Genomic DNA, 19,381 nt, shown 5'->3' with positions numbered 1-19,381 from the left:
TCTTCAAAACATGTGACTAACAAGGAAGGACATGTCTCAGATGCATGTTTGGAACTGTCTTTCTGTATATTATTCTAAGTAGATGCTGCATGGAGTAACACATGAATCTATTTACAGATAGATAGCCGTGTTGGTCTGCCATAGTCAAAACAAAAAAAATTCTTTCCAGTAGCACCTTAAAGACCAACTAAGTTAGTTCTAGGTATGAGCTTTCGTGTGCATGCACACTTCTTCAGATACACTGTGTATCTGAAGAAGTGTGCATGCACACGAAAGCTCATACCTAGAACTAACTTAGTTGGTCTTTAAGGTGCTACTGGAAAGAATTTTTTTTGTTTTGACATTAATCTATGTAACTAACAAGGAAGGACATGTCTCAGATGCATGTTTGGAACTGTCTTTCTGTATATTATTCTAAGTAGATGCTGTATGGAGTAACACATGAATCAGACATTTGGATTTTGTAAGTAAAGCTTTTTTTGTGGTCTGTTTAAACTTATTTAACGGTGTGGTCTATTCATTGATCAGTGGAAACAGTTGGTCCTGGCAAGTATTAACCACCCTCAACTCCAACTTGATAATTGCCACCTGTCCAGATTTTAACTTGTCTGAATTAATTTTAAGATGTATTTTAATTAACTGATGTCTGTTTGTATGCATATTGTGTTGTTTTTATGATGTTAGCCACTCTGAGCCCGGCCTCAGCTGGGGAGGGTGGGATGCAAATAAAAAAAAATTGTTATTGTTGTTGTTATTGTTATTGTTGTTATTGTTATTGTTATTGATTGCCAGATGAGTTGAGAGAGGGGCAAGCACTTTAAGCAGACTAAACAGGATATGAAAAGGAGTGTAACAACCTATATCTCCACGCTGTTCTACTGCTTAACTGTGACTGTTGTAAACTCTGCTGGGGGCTGTCTCCCACTGGAGTGTTTTTTTAATCCAAATGTTCAGTTGATTCTTTCGCCAATTACCCACACATGGGTTACGGGTCTCATTTTTCCTCACACATCCAGGAGTGCCAGTTACTAAAATCATCACCTGCTCAGACTTTATGAATTTGGTTAAATTGGCTTGTAGTTCCTCTCCTTGTTATATTAATAAATACAACTTTTTACCCAGTGTGTCTTCTCTGTGGGTGTATGGACAATAGCTGATTGGTAGGATTATAGCTCTTTAAAGGGGACTCCTTATGTGTAACCACAACTGCTAACTTTGATTGATGTGCAAAACATTCCTCCGCTGCGTTTATGTAACCAACTATTAAGAACTTATGGGACACGGGTGGCGCTGAGCCTAGAACTTGCCGATCAGAAGGTCAGCGGTTCGAATCCCCGCGACGGGGTGAGCTCCTGTTGCTCGGTCCCTGCTCCTGCCAACCTAGCAGTTCGAAAGCACGTCAAAGTGCAAGTAGATAAATAGGTACCGCTCCGGTGGGAAGGTAAAAGGCATTTCCGTGTGCTTCTCTGGTTCGCCAGAAGTGGCTTAGTCATGCTGGCCACATGACTCGGAAGCTGGCTCCCACAGCCAATAAAGCGAGATGAGCGCCGTAAGCCCAGAGTCAGCCACAACTGGACCTAATGGTCAGGGGTCCCTTTACCTTTTTATTATGAACTTGGAATGGTGAGTGTCCATCATGGCAACTGCAGATAGTGGTGCAAGTCCCATAATCTTCTATGGCTCAATCTCTGTAACAGCTTACATCCATAAAGCAACCGCTTCATATCCTGCCCATTTCTGATGCCATACATAAAGCTTTCCACACACACACCAGGCGGGCCTAGGGGAAAGTGCAAGTTTGGGTCAATTTCCATTTTCCTCTTAGAAACCTAAGTGGTACATTTCGCTTTATGGCCATGTGCTAATGATATCTTAGTAATCTTGCTTTTCATAATTTCTGTTTTCCCCGCAGAAAATTATTAGGAGTTTCTAATAGTGTATAGTAATTGGCCATAAAAAGCTTTAAATGTCATCTCCAATGTTTGGCATTTTGTGTATTGAATGCTTTACTACCACAGTTCAATCCAGATCATGACTGAAATGGCACGACTCAGAGGGAAGCAACATTACCTGCCCACCATGAGAAAATAGCCCCTAACCAGCAATAAACTGTGACAGACAAATAAAGCTTAACAGCCACCACTTCACAGGCAAATCTGTTCTCTGAAAAACCAAAATGCAAAATTTGCTATCACAGTTAAGGATATTAGAGGCAAAAAAAAAAAAATCTATTCCACTTGCACTGTTTCCATTCCACTGCAGTTGGTCTTCACTGACCACTATGGCAAAATTGCGTAAGTTAATGTCATTTGCAAATTGTGTTCCCTTTATGTCATTCCACCCTATTCATTTCAGTGTAAAGGAAACACAGTGGAATTGCTGGGGCTGCAGCCAGTTACATATCACTTGCAGTCTGAAAGCAACAAAAGGTCATGTCATCTGGGCAGCCCAGGACCTTCAGAGAGGTCACTTTGGTCTGCTAATGCAGCAAAAACAATGCGGAAGGCAGCAGTTACGAGTTACTGATCTCTGCATCCACAATAGGCACTGTGATTCTCCAGTTGTTTGACTTCGCCCCCAGAGGCGCACTCCATTGTCTTTCAAGACTGATGGATGCTAACAACAATGGCAGGTGTATCTTCCCTGCAAGCCCATCAGTTCTACAGTACACCCAATTCCCCTCTTTATTCTGGCGATTCCCCCATTGTATGATGGAGAGTGGGATTGTGTGGCTGGCTATTGTGATCTCTGGCAGGCGAGCAGCCTGATAAAGTAGCAAAGACCCTCCGTCAGTTTTATACAAGTTTATTTAAAAGAAAAACACATTCAGAGCATGACAGTCTGCCTGCTCTCATTAATCTGGTTAGTCAGTCTGACTCATCATTCCTCCCCCAGTAGGAAGAACACCTTTCATCTCCTTCCCTACCATTGCTCTCAGAGCCTCTCTAATCTCCTAGTTTTAGGACTGTGGGGCTGAGCTACCTCTTCCTCAGAAGACTCAGCCTCTGACACCATCTTATCTGCTGGTTGCCTGGCAATGCCTTGGCCAACATCCAACTCTTCCTCCCCTTGGGAACTAACCACTTCTTCCCTGGAAAGGAAGGGCTGTTCTCTCTAAAATCTGACAGACAGCTCTCATCTCCAGAGTCAGCCTCTTCCTCACTCAGCTCAATTTTTGAGGCTGACTCTCCTGGTGTGCGGGGGGGGGGGGGACATTACTGACACTGGCCCCGCTTCCTCCATGCACTGGAAGACAAAGGCCTGAACTCAGCATGACCAGGGTTCTAAATTGCACATTTAGTTCGCATGAGTAAAGTAGCTTTTCCCCTGCAAATACTCATCCCCCAGTGCATGGAGGGTCTGGCCACAGAGGTGTGATGGATGGTAGCAAAGTCAGACAAGGAGGAGTTATGTTTATGCTAACTAGGCCTGGCTCAGCCATGAGGTGGGGTGGTGGAGACCCCCATGGGAGCCCTGCCCACCCATGCACGTCCACCACCAGCAGAGAAGCGGCACAGGCTTTGGCAATGATTTCCAGCAAGATCTCATGAGATCTCACTGAAATCTCAGAAGATCTTACGGAGTGAGGGGAATTGAACACCAAATAGCACTGCTTTGTGGAAGAGAGACTTCAACTGTCAATAGAAGAGTTCTCTTCAGCGTGTCTTCAAAACAGTTTTGTGATTGGAGAACACATTGATGAAAGCCTTTGTAACATAACAAATCCCTGCTCCATTGACAATACCTGCTGGACTCTTTTAGCCTCTCTCAAAGTAACTTCAACAACTTCTATTTAAAGCTCACAATAACAAGATTTTACATGCCACTTTTAGCCAATATAATCAAATGAAAAGCCATCGTTTAACTCACTCGACAAAATACACTGTTCCCTCTGACACATCAAACCCTCAATTTATCAAAGATTTTCTTTCTTTCTCTTGGGTTGATATGAAATATGCCACATGCAATTCAAATGGAGCATTTTTAAACATAATTGCAGCCTTTGTCAAGCCTAAAAGCATATCATCATTGCAGCGTTGTCAAATGATTTTTACCATACTACACTGCTTAAGTGCAGGCTGCCCAATCAATGGATATGTACTGTACACTTTACTGGCTCAAAAGGCAGCGAGGTTGTTTCATCTCCCTTGTGTCTCACATTGTATTTGCATGTTGCTGTACACATCAGAGAGGGGACAGAGCTGTCTTCCCCCAATGCACATTAACAGTTTGGTTTCCCCATGCCTGCAGACTCCTCAAGCTGCCATCTGGGCGTGAGCAACACCTCAGCTTCGCTGCAAAGTGAATGTGGCTTATTTTTTTTCAAATTGGACGGAAGCTGGTTTGAGGGGAAACGCATCAATCAGCAGTGTTTCTCGCAAATGACGGAGTAGATCTAGATTGTGACTAACACCATGTGTAAGGTAAAGGACCCCTGACTATTAAATCCAGTGACCGACTCTGGGGTCGCTTTATTGGTCCAGCTTCCGGGTCATGTGGCCAGCATGACTAAGCCGCTTCTGACGAACCAGAGCAGCGCACGGAAACGCCGTTTACCTTCCCACTGGAGCGATACCTATTTATCTACTTGCACTTCGACATGCTTTCAAACTGCTAGGTTGGCAGGAGCAGGGACCGAGCAACGGAAGCTCACCCCGTCGCAGGGATTCGAACCGCCGACCTTCTGATCAGCAAGTCCTAGGCTCTGCAGTTTAACCCACAGCGCCACCCACGTCCCTAACACCATGAGTACCCAGCTTCAAATGCTAGTGGCAAGAGCACACTGGAGCCAGAGTAAATGGTAATGTGTTGGGAAATACTGTGCACAGTTCTGTGTTAGAATTCATGCTCCATGATTACAGATGGGATTTTGGGGAATCAGCATGTTTTTACATGAGTAGAATGTGTCCTTTTATTTAAAATACATCTCTAGGTTATTTGTGGGGCATAGGAGGTTGTTCTTCTTTTTCTTTTTTCAAAATATAGTCCGGCCCCCCACAAGGTCTGAGGGACAGTGGACCGGCCCCCTGCTGAAAAGGTTTGCTGACCCCTGGTTTAAAGGAGTGAAGTGCTCAAGTGTCATCCAAGTCCTGTAAAGAGGAGAATTATACAGAGGAACTCTTTGACTTCTTGCATGCTAGATACCACTGGGTGGCTCATAAACTCTTCAGCAAATTGAAATAAATGTTAATATAAGCCTGTGTCCTCCTCATACATAGCTGATGAAAACCTGAGTCTGTTCAGTTTGAGTAAACATGAAGCTCTGCAGCTGTAATATGAAAATGAATGCAACTTGCTCTCTGGTAATTCGGAGAGAATTTAAGAGTGGCCATCAGAATACATCTATGTTCCGTAGAAGATTTGTGGCTGCTAACAAAGTGTTTCTGTAGATTTCTGGTATTAAAGATATTTCCTGTCAAATGTGAAAATGTTTGCTTGTTATGACAGCCAAGGCCACTTAGCATACTCTGAGGTAAAACATTAAAACTTAGGCAATTTGGTATAATAATAATAATAATAATAATAATAATAATATGCTAGATGGGCAATCAGTCCAACTTGATATATTACTATTTAATATTATTATTTATTACATTTGTATACCGCCCTATAACTGCGGGTCTCAGGGCCGTTCACAACACAAAATCACAATATAAAAACACAAAATACACAATAAAAAGAAAAAGAAAAACAACCCAATAATCCCCCCTCCCAGCACATTTTAAGAGGGCATTTTTGTATGTTTATCTTCCTGTCTTAAAAGAATGACAACGCAGAGATACAAGGGCAACTAACATGATAAAGAGTCTGGAACACCTAAGCGAGAAAAGGGTAACTACCTTTTAATTTTTCTTTTAAAGGACAACTAAGGGAGGGCATGCTCGAGGTTTATAGAATTATGCACGTTTTAGGGAAAGTGATACTATTCACCCCTGATGCCAGAACCTGGGGCCACTGGATGAAATTTGTTGGCGGTCGCTAGGACAGACAGAAGAGAGTACTTTTTCACACCGTCGACATATTTGCCACAAGCTTGGGAACGCCACGGTTGCTTGCCATGTGATGCCATGGAGGAAATGTCTAGAAATGGCTGTTACCAGTGCTGTCAAGCTTCAACTTTAGGACAAAGCTCCACCTCTACCCCACCCAGAGACGGGGCTAGGTGCTCTGGCACCCAGGGGTGTGCTCCCAGGGGCGGGGCTAGCTCCCAGGGGCAGATTTCCCCCAAAAACCATTAAGACCAGAGTCAAAAATTCCCCTAAATGCACCCACAGAACTCATGCCTCTCAAGAGCAGCTGTTGAGGTATAATAATAATAATAATAATAATAATAATAATAATAATAATAATAAATTTATTATTTGTACCCCGCCCATCTGGCTGGGTTTCCCCAGCCACTCTGGGCGGCTTCCACAGAGACCAAAAATACACTAAATTAAAATGTCACACATTAAAAACTTCCCTGAACCGGGCTGGTGAGGTTGGTTGGTTTGCAGATACACCCCACTTTGCATTTAAAAGTCCAAGGTGATTAACCGTTCAAATAAAAGTCAAGGTCTTTGGGGAACTCTCTGGCTTGTCACAGTTGGAAACAAGATTCTCAACCAGGTGAATCCTTGGCCTGTTTCATCAAGTCTCTTTCAAAGTTTCCGTAACAGCAGGCATGGAGTTTGTTTTATTTTATTTATACTAAGTTTGCACGGTTTTGCTCAGGTCCTAATGCAGCTATAGCCATCCCAATAAATGTAATGCGATGTGCTGAAATCAGGAGGTAATTTCAGGGTAGAGTCTGAAATAGCTTGGCTCCGGTATCATAAACGCAAAGAGATATTTAACTTCTGCAATGTGTTTAAGAATGCAGGATGTTCGTGTACATCCCCCTAGGAAAAGGGAAATTATCTAATAAAATAATGCAGACAGGCTATTGTCGACAATGATTCATCGACAGCTTGATTTATAATTCAGTTTTCAGGCAATTTGTCAGATTAATATTAAAAAGAATGATACATTTCCTTACTTTTCTAATGCGCTTTGGGCTATACGTTGCTTCTCCTTTTTTTCCCGTTCTTTGTGCTTCTTAACCCGAATCTCCCACATTCCTCTGATGGCCGCAAAGTCTAATACGATCACCTGATGCCCCATGTTGCTGACATTAAGATTCTCCTGCAATAACAATTTCATTAACATGGCGTCATTATAAGGAAAAAGAAGCCGATGACTTAAAGAAAAGAAAAGCTGATAATATAGTTAGGCGTAGACACACAACCCTTTCAGTCCTCATTTCAGATGAGGACATGACAATCAAACCAAAACAGAAAATTATTAGAGTTAGTATTTGCAATAGTTTTAATAATCCATATTCCTCTCTGTATTCATCACCTTCAATCAGGGCTATCTTTAGCATATGTGCTGCCAGGGTGTAAAGATCTGCCCAGTGCAGTGGCGTAGCGTGGGGGGTGCAGGGGGGCCGGCCACACCAGGCGCAACATCTGGGGGTTAGGGTTAGGGGGCGCAAATCCACGGGTTAGGGGGTGCAAATCCACGGGTTAGGGGCCGCAAATTACTTGCCTTGCCCCGGGTGCTGACAACCCATGCTACGCCACTGGCCCAGTGCCCCCAAATTTAGTTTAGCCACCCCGAGATTTTTTGGGGGGGGGACTCAAGGTTGTTGAGCTTTCTGTGGGGAGGAAAATCACTCACCTGTAACGACAACGCAGAGAAAATAACTGCTTTTATTTCCTGACTTGTCGGAAATATTTGATGCTATGGAGTAACAGAGCGACGGAGGAGAGGGGCTCTATTGCTTTTCACTCGCAGTGTGGTTTCCACCAAATAATAAGTTATTCATCTCTCTGTCCACTATTTAACATGGGTTACTATTTAACATGGGTTACTTAACATGAGACCAGGGAGAAGAGTTGGCGGAAGAAGATTGGAAGAAATTCAAAGACTATTTACAGAAATATTGCAAAATCAATGAATGTTAGAATGATGTCGGATAGAAATTAAGTGGTTTCCAGCTGTAATGTTTTAAGAGAATATGGAAAAAAGGTTTAGAAGTAGGTTAAAGTTTATTGATAAGGATTTGTTGAACTAACAATTTGAATTGGAATACAAAAAAGGGAGGTATGAGGAGGTCTGGGAAGTAAGTTAAAGGAAAATAAGTTATGGAAAATTTGTGTGTTTTTTATTATTTTTATTTTTGTATTTTTGTTATTTTTTATTTTTTTATTTTTATTGTATTAAAATTGAAAATTCTAATAAATATCTTAAAAAAAAAAACATGGGTTACTTAATTTATGAAACATGTTACATAACCTACATTCATTTCAACGTAAAGGAAATCCCTTTTGAACTCTTTTGTGCCACAGAATCTCTTCCTATGGAATTCTACTTTCATCTGGGGTTTTTGAAGCCGACTTTCTTAAAATCCATCGAACACGTCCAGCTATGTCTTTAGAACTTTTTTCTGCATCTCTTTGACGGGACATAGAGAGTGACCTGTCACAGCTTAACACACTTTGCACTGAGCACCATTTTATAACTCTGTGAATTTTTGTAACTGAACTTTAATTAGCAGTAAAGCACTTTTCTGACTACAATTTTAAAAATTAGTGGGCCCCCCTATATATATACTGTATGCAGTGGTACCTTGGTTCTCCAATGCCTTGGGACTCAAGGGACTCACTGCAACACCGGAAGTAAGCGTTCCAGTTTGCAAACTTTTTTTGGAAGCTGAACATGTTCCGTTTTGAGTGTTAAGCTTCCAATTTGAGTGCCACACTTCCATTTTGAGTGTTACACTGAGGTCTGCCTGGTTTTGCTATTTATTTTATGTTTTTGCGGCTTTTTTGTTTTGTTTTTGTGACTGTGTGGAACTCAGTTCAGCTACTGATTGATTGTGTGACTGTTTATTGCTTTCATTTTATGGATCAGTGATCTTGTTGGATAGTAAAATTCATGTTAAATTGCTGTTTCAGGGGTTGTTTTTAAAAGTGTGGAATGGATTCATCCATTTTGCATTACTTTCTATGGGAAAGCGAGCCTTGGTTTTGGAATGCTTTGGTTTTGGAACGCTTTGGTTTTGGAATGCTTTGGTTTTGGAATGGACTTCCAGAACGGATTAAGTTTGAGAACCAAGGTACCACTGTATAATGAAAATAGGAGCGGCTGTAGCTCAGTGGTATAGCATCTGATTTGCATCCAGATGATTCCAGGTTCGATTCCCAGCATCCTCAGGTAGGGCCAGGAGATAACACTGCCTGAAATTCTGAAGAGCTCATGCCACTCCATCTAGACTGTCCTGAGCTGGATAGATGAATCATCTGCCTCAATATAAGGCAGCTTCCTATATTATTATGGGTATGGTCAATGCCTGGGCAGGCGGCCTTCTGGAAGCCACATGCATAAAGGTAAAGGGGACCCCTGACCATTAGGTGGCCATTAGGTGGCCGACGGGTTGCGGCACTCATCTCGCTTTATTGGCCGAGGGAGCCGGCACACAGCTTCCGGGTCATGTGGCCAGCATGACTAAGCTGCTTCTGGCAAACCAGAGCAGCACACGGAAACATCGTTTACCTTCCCACCGGAGTGGTACCTATTTATCTACTTGCACTTTGACATGCTTTCGAACTGCTAAGTTGGCAGGAGCAGGGACCGAGCAATGGGAGCTCACTCTGTCACGGGGATTCGAACCGCTGACCTTCTAATCGACAAGTCCTAGGCTCTGTGGTTTAACCTACAGCGCCACCCGCGTCCCTAACCACATGCATGCCCACACTTAAATAGAAGGCAAGCTAGCACAGGAAGGGCTATGACTACCATACTCTATCCTGCAAGGGACAGGAGCAGCTTTCCCCAACCTGGTGCTCTCCAGGTGTTTTGAATCGCAACTCCCATCAGCACCAAGCAGCATGGCCAGTGGTCAGGGATGATGGGAGTTGTAGTCCAAGAGTATAGAGGGCACGAGATTGGGGGAAGCTAGTGGGCATTCTTCACGAGAAACTCAAGGACACTCCCATAATGAAGACTAATTCTCATGTCACTTCTGTATGATACGCTCCTACTGCATGGGAAAGGGCAGGTATAAATCACGAATGTGGACGCCGACCTCCTCCAGTTACAAGCCTTTCATTTTGTTTTCTACCACCTGTGCTTCCACCTTCTGACTCATGTACGATTTATCACCTGGATCATCTCCCATAAATACCCAGCTCCGTGCTGGCAAAGGAAGCGCTCCTATTACGTATATGTGAATAAGGCATATTTGTATAAATCCTCCTTGCCTAGCTGCTCACGCTACGGGGGAAACTGTCAGAAAGCACCTGCTGATTTATGACGCCTCCTCTCTCGGATGAGCTTTTGCCACACACAGCTCACAGGATTCGGGTGGAAGGGCACTTAGCTGCAGTTTCTGCACGACTCTATGCTATATCTGTTGCTGGCGAAGCCCGTCTTTCCTGAAGGTTTTGAATTATTTTTGAGGTCACAGGCCACCTTTCTTAGATGATACATCGTTGTTGTTTCACTCAGCTTTATGATCTATTACTCAGAGAGATCATGAAAGTTGGTCTCTTTGGCAATACACTATAAAAAGAAGAGGGTCTCGGCCAGGGAAGATAGAGTCCAATATTGGGGAGAGGGAAACTGATGACTAATTTACAACGGTATCGCCTGTGACAAGCTCCTCATGTTGGAGTCTATAGTAGCTGTAGCAGGTAATCCTAGCTTTAGCAATACCTATTTACACATGGAGAATTTACTGGGCCTGAATCAATATGCTTGGGTTTAACAGATTGAGCTAGAATCATGCCAGCGCCTCTCCAATGGCTACCTCAGATTTACAAAAGGAATGAGTCAATGCATCAGCCATAACTCAGGGCTGCTGCAAAATCCCTTTCTGCTTTCCAGAGCATTTTCAAAGCAGCTGCTATCATCTGCACAACGGCTAGATCTGAAGCTGCTTTTTTTATTATTCAACAGTCACTGCGTGCCACATTAGTGTTACTTATATTTCCAACATTATTCACAGTTTCAGGCTTCAGAAATGGAATTTTTATTATCTGCACGTCTCATCGGTCCTGGTTTCCTGGTTTGGTTTATGTATTTGTTTTGCGGAAACCAATACAATTTACATATTTCCCCTCCATTTATTTTACTTTTACAAGGAAGCCTGCAGACCCAGTTCTGCCAGAAATGTTAGGTGTGCTGAGGTTCGACTGAAACTAATGTGCACGGTTAACACATTCTCAAGATGAATCTTCTGTTGAAATGTAGTTTTCGCAAACTATATGTCATCACAGCACTCATTAACTAAAAGCTCATCTAGGCTTCCTTTTGTGTTGTGTTTCAAGGCACAGGTCCACACTTTAAAGCTCTGTGTCTGAACTCTTCCCTCCTATCCCCATGAAAACTCGCTCTGTGCCTTAGAAAATGTTATGTACTGAAGTTCTCACCCTGGACCAGCAGGGGGATACTTTGATAGTTGTGCAAATAAGGGATCGAAAGTGACATTCAGTGATTGGATAGTTTTAGAAAATTGTTACAGTTACGTTGTACTGGAGCTCTACATAAGCAGGCTGACTGAACCCTTTAGTTCAGTTCTGTTCTGGCCTCTGAATAAACAGAATCGCTGTGTCGTCTGATATGTTCACCCACAACTTAACAGAAAACATTGATTTGATAGGTCTCTAAGTTTCATGCTTCAGCTATTCCCACAACATTCCTCTGAAGTGTTCCTTTCTTCCTGCACCTAGAGCTGCCGTACATCCAGATTTTCCTGAACATTACTCAGATTTCAAAGGCGGAATTGACGTCTGGGGGGATTTCCGAAAGGTGGCGCTTAGGCAAGTCAATTGAAAAATAGCCTTTTTGTAAAATTTGGGGGGGGGGTTCCTTTAAAAAGCTCAACAATATTGAGGTGTTTTTGAAATATGGCAACCCTACCTGCATGTGGCTTCCCAGAAAAGTCTGCTCTCAGTGCCAGCCTGAGGCACAGCAACAAATGCCACCAAGATGGTTTGACATGAGGTGCATAAGTCACAGACCTGTGTCTCATGTGAATATATCTGATTTGTTGGTTGCCGCTGCGACGCAATCATGGCTCCCTGTCATAGTGGCAATGTATGCAAGCAGTAGGCACATGGGTGGTGTCACTTACACACTTTACAGGGGTACCTTGTTTCTCAAACGTAATTTGTTCAGGAAGTCCGTTCCAAAACCAAGGCGCGCTTTCCCATAGAAAGTAATGCAAAATGGATTAATCCGTTCCAGACTTTTAAAAATAAACCGAAAACAGCAATTTAACATGAATTTTACTATCTAACGAGACCATTGATCGATAAAATGAAAGCAATAATCAATGTACCGTACCTCAAACACACAGTAGGCCGGGCTAGACTTTCGTAATACGGTGCCATATGCAAGACTATAATTTGGTTCCCACAAATTAATCTTCTCAATTACGGACAGTTTCTGTTTTGCACCCTCTCAGCTCGGCGCCCTGTGTAAGGGAATCGCCTAGTAAAGTAAAGGTACCCCTGCCCGTATGGGCTAGTCGTGTCCGACTCTAGGGTGGCGTGCTCATCTCGCTCTAGAGGCCGTGAGCCGGTGCCGTCCGAAGACACTTCCGGGTCATGTGGCCAGCGTGACAAAGCTGCAGCTGGCGAGCCGGCAACAGCGCAGCACACGGAAACGCCTTTTACCTTCCCACTATAAAGCGGTACCTATTTATCTACTTGCACTTAAGAGTGCTTTCAAACTGCTAGGTGGGCAGGAGCTGGGACCGAGCAACGGGAGCTCACCCCGCCGCGGGGATTCGAACCACCGACCTTCTGATCAGCAAGTCCTAGGCTCTGTGGTTTTACCCACAGCGCCACCCGCGTCCCTTAAGGGAATGGCCTGCAGCACCCTAAATCCAGTAGGGTTTGTATTCTATAACTCATCAAAGGAAATTATCTTATCGAGAAGGTTCTCTTTTATTGTTGTATTCTTTTCCCACAAAGTCTAAGCTCCTCTTGGGATGTTCATTAATTACGTCTTTAATTATGGATTAATTAGTAGTCAATTGAAAGTACTTTTTGTACTTCCCCTGCTCTCATAGCACTAATGTGTTTCCCATCGAACTTGATGGATGCTACTGTAGCTACACGCAGAGAGGGAACTTATTGCAGATGTATTCCCCTTTCTCTTCACTGAGATGCCCAAACCATTCTGCAGACAGATTCCTCCTTCTGTCATGTGGCTGAAGCTCCTTCCTTCCTTGCTGACTTTACTTCATCTTTCTCATCTTTATTTTATTGCCAAAATATCAGTGTTTCATGAATAATTATAATTACAATGAATGGTTTGATAGCAGCTTAGGAGCATCTAAGGCTGTCATATGCTGCGTCAGCCCATTGGCCTCTCTCATTCGCTGAGTCTCCAACAACTGGCAACAGCTCTCCAAGGTTTCAGAAAAGGTTCTCTCCCAGCCAGTGGCGTAGCGTGGGGGGTGCCAGGGGTGCCGGCCGCACCGGGCGCAACATGGGCGGGGGGCGCACTCGCACTAGCAGCTCTCTGCCCCTACTAAAATCCACGGGTTAGGGAGCCCGCGCTCGCTCGGCTTGGCGAGGAGGTCGCGGAAGGGGGAGAGTGAAGCCTTCTGCCGCGGGCAAAAAAAGGAGAGGAAGCCGGGCGGGCGGGCGGGCTGGCTGGCTGGCGGGGGTCTGGCTGCGCCTGCTGCTGCCGTTGCCGCTGCTGCCGGGCTTTGACAGCTTGGCGAAGCGGAGGGAGAGGAGGAGAGAGAGGGGAAGGGGGGGGGAGCAGCCAGAAAACGCCACGGTGTGGAGGGGGAATCAATTAAGGAGAGAAAGCAAAAAGCCTTGGAGAAAGGGAAAAAAGGAAAGAAAAGAGGCAGCTCCGGGAGAGCGCAGGGGAAAGAGAAGCCTCGCTGCTGCTGCTTGGGAGAGTAAATTACTGTACTTGCCTTGCCCCGGGTTAGGGGGCGCAAATTACTTGCCTTGCCCCGGGTGCTGATAACCCACGCTACGCCGCAGCTCCCAGCCACACCAGAACCAGAGGGTGTCTGCAGGCAAATATATGGTCTGCCACTGAGCTCCAGTCCTTCCCCACTAGGCCTGGTCTTCACTCAAATAACAGGAGTGAGGAGCCAGGCCAGAGTCCATACCATTCAACTTTTTCGGATCCGAAATTGTGGAAAGTAAATTTGAAATTTACAGATTGCATATTATTGAGAGAGAATTATATGAAAATGATGTATAAATGGTATATACTACGAGTTAAATTGGCAAAAATGTATAAAAATGAAAAGAAAGAGTGTTGGAGATGTGAAGTGGAAGGTACATTTTATCATATGTGGTGGGATTGAAAAAAGGTACAAGTCTATTGGGAAATGATATATAATGAGTTGAAGAAAATGTTGAAAATAACTTTTGCAAAAAAACCAGAAGCCTTTCTCCTAGGCATTTTAGGTCAAGATATACCGAAAGAAAAGTGGAGTCTATTTATGTATACCACTACAGCCGCGAGAATGCTGATTGCACAAAACTGGAAGACTGGAGAACTACCAACTATAGAACAATGGCAAGAGAAGTTGATGAACTATGCAGAGCTGGCAAAAATGACAGACAGACTACGAGAAAAAGACAACAGTGACTTTGAAAAAGAATTGGAACCATTTCTATTATATCTGCAGAAACAAAGAAAGTCTATAGACTTGATGGCAGGTTTTAAATAAACATTCACATCATTAGTATTAGAAAATGTGTAGACGACAGAGAAATAATATGGTGTACTTATTTTCATTTTTACGTTTTTAGGTTAGATGTTATTGTATAAGTATACTATTAGTATTTTTTCTTTTAGGAGGTAGCAAGGTGGGTGAAAGGATAAACAAACCAGAAGCGGAATTTGGGGGAAGCCTAGGAGGGATGGGGAGAAGGAATGAATAGAAAATGTTATGGATAATGAGATGTATGTAAAGAATGAAAAGGAAAACTGAATAAAAATTTAATTTTTAAAAAAGGAAACCTCCCCCCCCCAAAAAAAAATCGGATCCAAAACTGGATCCTATGCCTAATCTCTCACGACCCACACTGTATTCGAGCCCTGAAAGAGCCATAGCTCAGTGGTAGAACATCTGTTTTGCATGCAAAAGGTCCCAGCTTCCATCTCCACTATCTCCAGGTAGGTCTAGGAACATTCCCAGTTGAAAACTCTGGACAGCCATGACCAGTCAACATAGACAATATTGAGCTAGATGCCTATGGGAAACCCCAGGACATGAAAGCAATAGTCCTCTCCTCCGGCTGTTCTCCAGAAACTGAGGCATGTTGCCTCCAAACCTGGAGCCCCTGATAACCCTATCTTCCACATCTGCCTCCAGCCTTAATATTTACTCCCTGGAGGTATTTCACCTTTCAACTAACATGCATGCTCTTCTTACAGCGATGGGCGCCAGGTGATAACTTGTTCATCTGCAACGTAACCTTTTGATCTACAGCAACACTTTCTCTCACACACACAAATGTCTCTCGGCTTACCAGGTCTGCTCTACGTCCATTAGATACCTGACACCTGGCCTTCAGAAGCAGACGTTCTATAACTCTTTTAAACGTCACTCAAGATCCTGACACGCAACAAAGATAAATAGCCAATCTCCCAAAACTCTTTTTTTTAAATATAGTAAATCATTTTCACTCCAACCTATGCCCTTGAGATAGAATAGTACAGTTTTCAGAAGGCCGGGGTTGTTTTGTTTTCCACAGTGGAGACATAGAGAGTACTAGTAACTGCAGTCAGGTATGCTTTAATTTTTAAAAAATACCAAAAAAAACCCCTCTCATAATATACATTGCAAGTTCAGGTTGGTGTAATGAATGTGTTCGGTTAGCTTATCACTGTATATGAAACACCAAGTGGACCCAAAAACCATAATGTCTCAGGCTTTAACTTTATATATATAATCTATATATTTCTTTCTTTCTTAATTTCTCTTTCTGTCTCTCTCTCACGCAAACACACACATTTTGGCAGGCACTAAAACACTACTAGCACCATCAATCATCACTGATGACTTTGCATGTTTGATCCCCAGCAGTTCAGAAGCACTGTAATCTCAACAGCCAGCGAAACAGTCGGCCACTTACCCACACCTAAGAGCACTATTGTTCTGAGCTCCCCGGTGTACCTGTGTGGCAAGAAAACTGGAAACTCTGAGGTTGTTTACAGCGACAACATAGCCCTTGGTCAACCCAGTATCTCTATTTGTTTAAATTTGCCAGCGTGACTGGCCTTCCAGATTTGCTAATGTTCTATATTTGTAATGTGCTAACATGATCTGCGGTTCGAAAGCAGCCATGGGCATGATAGAATATCAGCCCTGCAAAGCTCTGTTCAGATAAAAGAAATGAACTTTTAATAGGCTAAGCATCTTAACAGCACTTCGGCGAGGGTGATAAAAACAACATTCCTTTGACCTGTAGTCCCAGCGTTATTTAAAATCACACAGAGGTGCCAGAGTGTTATTCCAGGAAGAAAGAAGCCAAGTTGGGGTTTTTTCCGGTTTTTTGATACGCTGTTAGAATTAGACTAATTTCCTTCAGTCTGGAGACCTCTTAATAAAATACGGAAATGAGAAAGAGAACTGAAAGTACCTGCAGCTGTCATGGCTACAGGGTGACCCGAGTGGTGTTGCAGAGCAAGAGTTGGGGAGAGGGACCTAGTCACAAAACAGTCTGGCCAGACACGCTCCCTGTTTAGAGGAAAAGGTGCCACTGCCCTTCTGAACTTGGCAGGTTCTGTGCTTCCTGATATAGTCGCAAAGAGGACTCTCAAGAACAGATCCAACTTTTATTTCCTGGCAGGCCTTCATCTGTGAGACAGCCACTTTGAAATGTATTCGAAGTAGCTGTGCCAGGAAGCACGCAAGGACTCTCGGTAAACAGGTTGCCGGGGCTGTAACAGAAGGCTGCCACCGTTGGCTATGTGCTGAAGCGCCGTGCTTTTGCCCACTGCACAACAAGCAAAACAGAAAGGGGGTTTGCCTCCTCCATCACTGCATTTGCAGAGGAAAGTTGCGGCTGCTGATTTCAGCTTCTTAAAGGTAAAGGGACCGCTGACTGTTAGGTCCAGTCGCGGACGACTCTGGGGTTGCGGTGCTCATCTCACATACAGCTTCCGGGTCATGTGGCCAGCATGACTAAGCCACTTCTGGAGAACCAGAGCAGCAAACGGAAACACTGTTTACCTTCCCTCCAGATACCTATTTATTTATTTATTTATTTATTTATTTATTTACAATCTCCTTTCCCTTCCTCCCCCACAACAAACACTCTGTGAGGTGAGTGAGGCTGAGAGACTTCAGAGAAGTGTGACTGGCCCAAAGTCTTTCTTTTTTAAAAAATAATTTTTATTAAGAATTTTTGTTTAAAAAATAAAAAAGCATATGAAATAATATATAATTTTTCAATATCCACATTTCATTCACCTCATTGGACATCCTCACGGCTCTCGTTCCTGCGTTCCAAAATCTCGAAGTTTACCCAGCAATTTATTACCTTATTTCAGTTCTTATAATATAATTTTCCAATATTATATCCCCAATTTTAGATAACTTAGTTCCCGACTTTTAGAAACTTAGTTTTAACATAGTATTTATCCAAAATTTATCATTTCTTTTAATTACATTTATCTTCAAATTCCTTTTACCTAATTTGTTGGTGCCATTTTGTTGCTAATCTTACATCTTTCTTAACATTCATACAATTTACAATGTTTTTGTAAGTAGTCCTTAAATTTCTTCCAATCCTCCTCCACAACTTCTTCTCCCAGGTCTCGGAGTGACTGGCCCAAAGTCACCCAGCAGCTGTATGTGAAGGAGCGGGGAATCGAACCCGGTTCACCAGATTACGAGTCCACTGCTCTTAACCACTACACCACACTGGCTCTCCAGATACCTATTTATCTACTTTCAAGGACGTGCTTTCGAACTGCTAGGTTGGCAGGAGCAGGGACCGAGCAACGGGAGCTCACCCCGTTGCACGGATTCGAACCGCCGACCTTCTGATTGGCAAGTCCTAGGCTCTGTGGTTTAACCCACAGCGCCACCCGCGTCCCTTTCAGCTTCTTATTCAGCTGTAAAAGAGCCCAAAGTAGGCACAGTGCCATGCATGCAATTAGTACTTGCATGAATTGCTGTTTTTAAAGTCATTAGGAAACTCGAGGCCCCACAATATGGATTGGGAACCCAGCCTGAAGGGTACAGGGAGCTTTAACCCTCCGATCCCCACTGTGTTCCCCATCTCCCATGTCTGCTATTGGCAATAGAATCAGTTACTCTGAGCAGAGTAGTGAGAATGTCACCAACCACCAGCTAACCTCTGGCCTCTTTCATTAGAGAAGGAGCCGAACATACGAGGAGGCCATTGGTGTCACATCAAATTCTAGCCTTTCATCCCAATCAACTCAGTAAATCAGCTGAAATGTCTTCCACTGGATCATGGCTTCTGTGCATTCCCCTCTTCCACAGCAACATGAATCAATATGAGCCACTTACTACACAAGGCTAAAAGGTCATTCTGGTTTTTATTTTTTAGCAGGCTTAGATGCAAGTTTCTAGCCTTCATGTTTGCAGAGGTAAGTTTGATGGTTGTGCGTCTGAAGGATTCAGTAACCCAGGAGGCAAAGGGTGGAGGGGGAAGAGAGAAGCTCATTTGCAGATCTCGTTATTTTTGTTTATTTCTTGATTTCTAAGGGTTGATTTATTATTTTGAACATTCAGACAGTCTGGGTCAGCCGAGGAACTATGATTATGGTTTCAAAGCTGAGCTTTCAAATTACTCGAAATGTACAAAGGTCATATTGCTTCAAATGAGCTTTTCTCATGTATATTTGAGAGTGAGCACTTTCCTCTGGCGACTGTATGTAAACTGAGACTAATGATAATGCACCACTTCAGAAATTGCACAGAGAGCATCGCACTGTCAACTATATTATGCTACTGATAAAGTTCCATGATTACAGGATTGATAGATTGATTTTTGTCAACATAACAGGGCAAACTAGTTTTATGTTTCTGCTTTCACCGTGATTAACTATAAATCCAAGTCCAGCATTTTAAGCCATGAATTTTGAATTTGAGTCAAAAGGCAGGGGAGGGAGATCACAGATAATAGGATGGTCAATGTTTCACTCAGCTTTTTTAGCTGTGCCTTTCACAATGGCTCTATAAGTTCAAATATATAAAAGGATGTCACATAGAGGAGGGAGAAAGGTTGTTTTCTGCTGCTCCAGAGAAGCGGACACGGAGCAATGGTTCCAAACTACAAGAAAGAAGATTCCACCTAAACATTAGGAAGAACTTCCTGACAGTAAGAGCTGT

General features: G+C 43.3%; 2 protein-coding genes and 1 long non-coding RNA gene across 4 annotated transcripts in view; 2 read left to right on the top strand and 1 right to left on the bottom strand.

Moving 5' to 3' along the window:
• Window positions 1–16,304, bottom strand: part of LRRC2 (leucine rich repeat containing 2) — a 77,295-nt gene extending 60,991 nt beyond the window's left edge. Inside the window, exons 1-2 of the mRNA XM_081930731.1 lie at window positions 16,149–16,304; window positions 7,019–7,164 (exon numbers count right to left, since the gene is read on the bottom strand). Of these exons, the coding sequence (XP_081786857.1) occupies window positions 7,019–7,143 (125 nt within the window). The 5' untranslated portion in view covers window positions 7,144–7,164; window positions 16,149–16,304. The remainder of the gene's footprint in view (window positions 1–7,018; window positions 7,165–16,148) is intronic.
• Window positions 1–19,381, top strand: part of LOC309380781 — a 217,610-nt gene that overhangs the window by 32,561 nt on the left and 165,668 nt on the right. The gene's annotated exons all lie outside the window — the stretch shown is intronic.
• The window catches only part of LOC309380607 (cryptic protein-like), a 53,461-nt gene continuing 43,652 nt past the window's right edge, over window positions 9,573–19,381 (top strand). Inside the window, exons 1-2 of one of the 2 annotated variants that reach the window (XM_081930768.1) lie at window positions 9,573–9,594; window positions 18,398–18,572. The gene's annotated coding sequence lies outside the window, so the exon portion shown is untranslated. Of the gene's footprint in view, window positions 9,595–18,397; window positions 18,637–19,381 lie in introns of both variants that reach the window. The other variant, XM_081930770.1, reaches the window with a different exon arrangement.

The sequence above is a fragment of the Podarcis melisellensis genome (assembly GCF_964234715.1).
Source record: "Podarcis melisellensis genome assembly, chromosome: 11".
In the NCBI taxonomy this organism is placed as follows: Eukaryota; Metazoa; Chordata; class Lepidosauria; order Squamata; family Lacertidae; genus Podarcis; species Podarcis melisellensis.
Note: the sequence above shows the minus strand (reverse complement) of the source record. Positions and strands in the feature narration are given on the sequence as shown.